This window comes from Osmia lignaria, chromosome 14 (genome assembly GCF_051020975.1).
Source record: "Osmia lignaria lignaria isolate PbOS001 chromosome 14, iyOsmLign1, whole genome shotgun sequence".
In the NCBI taxonomy this organism is placed as follows: domain Eukaryota; kingdom Metazoa; phylum Arthropoda; class Insecta; order Hymenoptera; family Megachilidae; genus Osmia; species Osmia lignaria.
Genome location: NC_135045.1, coordinates 4,458,032 through 4,464,035, shown reverse-complemented (window position 1 = coordinate 4,464,035; position 6,004 = coordinate 4,458,032). Strand labels below are relative to the sequence as shown.

General features: G+C 33.4%; 2 protein-coding genes across 2 annotated transcripts; both read left to right on the top strand.

Moving 5' to 3' along the window:
• Positions 1-767: 767 nt before the first annotated feature.
• Positions 768-2,369, top strand: LOC117607297 (uncharacterized). The gene is made up of 2 exons (XM_034330841.1): positions 768-1,132; positions 1,264-2,369. Exons 1-2 carry the CDS (start codon positions 875-877, stop codon positions 2,173-2,175), a joined length of 1,170 nt encoding a protein of 389 aa, XP_034186732.1. The 5' UTR covers positions 768-874; the 3' UTR covers positions 2,176-2,369.
• Positions 2,370-3,959: 1,590 nt separating this feature from the next.
• Positions 3,960-5,954, top strand: ppan (Brix domain-containing protein peter pan). Its single transcript, XM_034330974.2, has 6 exons — positions 3,960-4,112; positions 4,354-4,634; positions 4,709-4,919; positions 5,001-5,327; positions 5,406-5,736; positions 5,814-5,954. The coding sequence occupies exons 1-6, from the start codon at positions 4,095-4,097 to the stop codon at positions 5,900-5,902; spliced, it is 1,257 nt and encodes a 418-aa protein (XP_034186865.2). The 5' UTR covers positions 3,960-4,094; the 3' UTR covers positions 5,903-5,954.
• The last annotated feature ends 50 nt before the right edge of the window (positions 5,955-6,004 follow it).

The window sequence follows — 6,004 nt, the reverse complement described above, 5'->3', positions numbered from 1 at the left end:
GTTTTGATTCGATACAAGTACTGTAGAAAAATATCGATATCTTGGCAGTAACGGATGTTGCCTTTCGAGGCTCTATACATATAAAACAATGAACTATTTATGACTGAAAATTTAACACTAACCCTTCAAACTTTTTTATAAATATAATTACTGCAGTCTTAAAACAAATTTTAATAACGAATCCCCTTATTGTTGCTATTGCGTAGAGAATTTAGAATCCAGACAACTCAACTGTCATGGACGAACACGACAAGATTCGAATCTTGTTTGTTCCTTTTTTCACGAACAGAATCGAACGGAAATATCGTTCAAACACTATACACACCTACCTGTATCCCCGTTGAACTTCCGTACGGTCTGTTTGACACAATCCGAGATTTGCAATCCAAATTAACAAAGTATGTTAATGTCCATGCTTCGACGATACGCGTTGGACAAATTCAAAACGGAACAACGGGCGCAAACAACAAATGATAGTACGCGATGCACAAAAAATATACACACTCGATACACGAGACTTTTTTATAACTATACGACAGTATTACTTTTTTGAAACTGACACCGAAACCATTTACTTTCTATCAGATCCCTCCGTTACGATCCACGTGACGCTAAGGGCCGAATCGAACTATTCCTCGAATAGCGTCGATAACGTCGCGTCGTCACAGTGTTGTTCATTTTTTATATAGGAATATTATTCTTATTTGGCCAACGTTGAGATGGCGCCTCGCAGTTTTATTACGGGAGATAGAACAGTTGCTGCGTATGGACCCGAGTGGGGCCCCAATCGCGTATTAATAAAAGAAAGAAAGAGATAGAATAGTTTCGGTTACAGTACCTTTTGTCTAATGACACTTTTGTTTTCCGTTCAACCATGTCCTCGTGCGATTCGTACAGTTTCAAATCTAGCGATAAGTTATCAGTTTTTGACAAAACTGACAATGCCAAGAAATCTGTGAATGTAGACCAAAAAAGCGAATTTGGTAAGTATGAAGAAACTTACAATTGGGTCGAATGCGAATCCATGCAATTCCCGGGGAAACCATATTTTTTTAACTTGAGAACACAAAATACCACGTGGATTCGACCGGTATCAAGACACGTGCAACTTCAACGTTTCAGTCGGAAATCTGTAAGTATATTGTTTATTTCAATTAATTTTTCTCTTCACTGTCCTGTCTCATTTCTTTAGCGTTATAAGTACCTATTGCATGAACCGGATCAGTCGCTAAGTGTTGCAACATTTAGAATATTTTTCCACAGAAAATCTTCGATGATAATTCGACACCTGAAAAAGAAATTCCGTTGATTTTATCGTCAGAAAGTGAAAAAGATGATTGGGAGTATATTGATAACGAAGAAAATAATCAAAGCAATAAAGAAATTTATAAAAATTCGGAAATTCTTGCACGATTATATTACGGTACGAAACTAAACCAATTTTCCAACAATGATGAAACGCTATATTTTCATGATTATTTTAATTATTTTGTCGAGAATCTAAGCAATAAAGATTCACAAGGTTCTCACGAAGTTGCGGAAGAAGAAACGGTTTGCGATAAAAGTGCACTCGAGAACTCGCCGATCATTATATCTAATTTTCTCGACGTAGAATTATCGGTGTCGGAAGATGCATTGAATATTAAAGAAAATATTGAACCATCCAACGAGGACAACATATCACTTATAGAAAAACCTATCATTTATTCAACTTCCAGTTCCGACGAAGAGAAGAAAGAGAACAACATGCGTGAAAATTATATTGTGCCCCGTTTAAAAAAAATAAAACCTCTGTGTTTGTTAAAAAAGAGTTTTAAAAACGCGAAGAGAAAAAAGGTAGCGAAGAAACGGATACCGTTACAAGAGAAAAAATTACAAGAAGTTAAAATTGTTCGTGAAATGTACGGTACGACAACTATTAGTTACGATCCGGTCGAGCCGGAACTTCCACCTGGTGTGAGAAAAAGAAATCTTAGTGACAGTAGTAGCGAAGAAGAAAATGTCAGATCTGTTTGGAATAATTCGAAACTTTTCAATATCGATTCATACGTTGCGAATTTGTCTAGCAAATCAAGTTCGAGCAGTAGTTCTAATTCCAGTTCTAGTTCCAGTTGCAGTTGTACTTGCAGTTGTTGCAGTTCATCATCCACTACAAGTAAAACTTCTAAACATTAAAGGAAAGAGTACATAACAAATATGTATAAATATTTTATACAATATTTCTTAACAAAATGATAAGTGCCTAAAGTATGAAATCTGCGTTTTTACTTTGTTTTATTTATATTTTATACTTCACCCCCGTTTACAATTGTAGAACCAAAGAGAGCCAACAGAGGGCAACAGTGCATGGCACTGGAAGGTATACATTTACCGAATTTTTCTTGAATACAAGTATAATATTTTTTTAGTTAATTATTTAATTGATAACATTAAGAATATGTTAATTATTGAATCGAAGAAAATACAGAAAAATGTCTCAATTTTATATTTGTTTCTATCACGTATGAAATAAATCAGAAGAAAATTGCATAAACAAAAGTTTTATCAGAAACATGTTCTCTTCATTTTCTATTGACATACTCTTTCAAGTCATTATATTAAAATTTGTGCGATTGGATAGTGTTGCTCGTAAAGGATCCTTGTTTCAAATGAATGTTGCTATAAAGATACATAACTTGACTGTTTGTTAAATAGCAGAAGAACAGGCTTCTATTTCTGTTTTTCGATTTCTTGACGGCAGCGATCCTGGCAAAAATCACGGCCGGTTTCCAGCTTGGCATATGGCAGACGTTACCTCGACGCAGCCGGTGCAGCGTACCGCGACTATTATCCGCGGTCGCCGTTGACGAATCACTGCGCTCAAAGCGTAACTGTCAAAGGATAAAGCCGGAACTACGATAAAGAACTATCGTCCCTTTACTTGGAAGCTTCTGGTCTGTGGAAAATAAAGGCCAAGTGGATTCTTACCCATTCACTTGGTATCATAACTGAAGCATTACAGTAATTAATCGTTCATTCTATTATTGTTGTTAAATTCGGTTAACACGGTCTAGCGTTTTCATTCTGTACTAAAAGTACATGCGAAATCAAGGATGTGGAACGCAGAGAGAACAAATTGTACGTACATGCGTGTATCGATAAAGTATTAGAACACAGTAAACTGTAGAATGTAATTTTATGATGCCAGAATCAAGATATATATATGTACCAGAAATATAAATAAATTTAATAAGAGTAGTTCGTTCTCCAATGCATATAGTAGCTAATGTTATAGTTATAAATAAAAGATACGTAATCGATAACAGGGTATAACCGTATTGAGAAAATTACAGGTTGAAGAAAGGCAAGGACGTGGTAACAAGATTATTTTCGAAGATTTTACATCCTCGTTATTGACGACGTAATTTTAGCATGTAACGACTTAAGGGGTCCACGGACATGGCTACATAGATAAAGATCAACGCGTTAGCCGTGAACTTTGCACCGTGAGAACAGTTTTCTTCGCTTAACAAGTCGCACCGAAGTTCCCGCGCTTCCAGACAATGAATCCTTCCACGCGGTGAACAACTGTAGTCATTACCAGGATTCATAATGGAATGAGAAGGGAAATCAGACAGTTTCACGATCTTTCATTGTACTTTCTATGGACTAAGACCTGAACGAGACACAAACAATCAAATGTGGAAAAGAAATAAGAAAAAAGGATCTTTAATTACGTATTTGAACAAGTGGAATAAATTTTAAATGTCATATGAAAATTAAAGACACTGTCTAGTTCTTAAGTCTTTGTCTGTAATGATTTATATCTTAGTGATAGAAAAAGATCAATTAATAGTAGGTTGTAGAACTGAATTTTGGGCTATCATTTGTTTGGATAATGCTAATATTATAGAAAGAATCATTTCATTTATGTATTCTTCATTCATTTATTCATTTTGACTTGGGCTTTGTCCAAGATGGCGCTTTTTTTATGTATCATGAAGTTCAGCACAAATCCTGTGTTGTGCTCACCCTGTTTCGCAGTAGTGACAACCTTATATTGGCGTGTTGTATACACGTGACGCTGAATATAACCTTAAAATAAAACAAAAGTTATGGGGCGCCATAAAAAGGTTATTATTTACTTTAATTTCAAATAGTTATTGTTTTTTTGTAATTATTAATTCAAAGAATCTTATAACACTTATGAAACAAATAAATACAATGATAATCATCAAGTATCTCTGTATAAGTTTAAACAGTTTTTGCGAGATGTTTTATGGTTATACAGAACCGTTGTTGAATTTACCTTTCTAATAATGGATTTGAAGGAATTTTCAATGCAATAAATAATCATAAATAACAATTATACAGGGCCGTTGTGTAAAAAGGAATAAACAACTTAATACAGAAGAAAATCCGAATATAGTGAATGCACCCCATTCATTTGTTATTCACCGTGGATTACCTGGAGAACATATTGCCGAACTGACTAGAGATTTTCGGAAAATCATGGAACCATTCACTGCAATTTCTTTAAAGGAAAGAAAGAAAAATACGATTAAAGATTTTGTATCCATTGCTAGCATCCTTCACGTTACACATATGTGTATGTTTACAAGAACAGAACAGGGAATGTATTTTAAACTTTGCAGGTACTAGACTTAGTCGTATTATTGATATTTTTGTTAATTATTATAAATATTATTAAATAATAAACGTATCATAGGCTACCAAGAGGACCAACACTTACTTTTAAAATGCATAGCTTCTGTTTAGCAAGGAATGTAATATCTATATTAAAAAAGCAAATGATATATGAAGAGTTGTTTAAGAATTCTCCATTAGTAATATTAAATAATTTTAGTGGAGAAGGTATGCAATTGAAGCTTATTGCTTCCATGTTTCAAAATATGTTTCCCACAATAAATTTGACTTCAGTAAGTATAAAAATTGAGTTCAAGTAATGATATTTTAAACTTGCAGTCCTGTGCTTATGAAAATATTTTTATTTATTTCAGGTTAATTTAAGTACAATTCGTCGGTGTTTATGTTTAAATTATAATTCCACGTCAGAAACAATTGATGTCCGACATTACGCTATTAGAGTTGTGCCTGTTGGTTTGTCAAAAGGTGTTAAAAAATTAGTTCAAGCTAAGGTACCAAATCTGTCCAAATGTGAGGATTTTTCCGATTTCTTGAAAAAGGAAACAGTTTCTGAAAGTGAAGCTGAAGATGACCCTGCAAGTCACGTTACTTTGCCACAAAAATTGTCGTCGCGTGGTAATCACGCAAATAGCAAAAGTGCAATTAGACTTTCCGAATTAGGTCCCAGATTGACATTAGAGGTTAAAAATATTCTGCTTATTTTTTGATCATTAAGATTTGAATATAATTACCAGAATTTTTTAAAATAATATTTTTAGTTACTAAAAGTTGAGGATGGACTCTTGGATGGTGAAGTACTTTACCATAAGTATGTTCAAAAATCGGAGGAAGAAAAATTATTAATAAAGAAAAAACGAGAAGAGAAGAAAAAGTTAAAGGAGAAAAGGAAAAAGGTACAAGATGAAAATAAAAAACGAAAAGAACTTCAAAAACAAGAGCACAAAGAAAAATCATTAAAGGGAATGGTGAAAAAGAAAGAAAGTGAAGTATTAATGCAAAAGATTGCGAAAGAATCAGTTGAAGGAAATAATATAGAAGATGATGATGCGCAATATTATCGCGAGGAAGTAGGAGAAGAACCTGATGACGGTAACTACAGTTTTCTACACCAACATTAATAAATATATCACTATTTTGTAATTATTTAATTAATATTTTTGTTATAGATCTTTTTGAAAAGAAAGTTGGTGAAAAAAGACCTAAAAAGTTCACCCCAAAGTACAAGGCAAAGAAACAAAAACTTCAGGAGTCTTGAAATATTTTTTGTCATTATTTATACATCATATAACTAAGTCCATAATTTCATAGTAAAATTATTTTTCGAATCACAGATTTAATGGTAAGATATATATCAGTG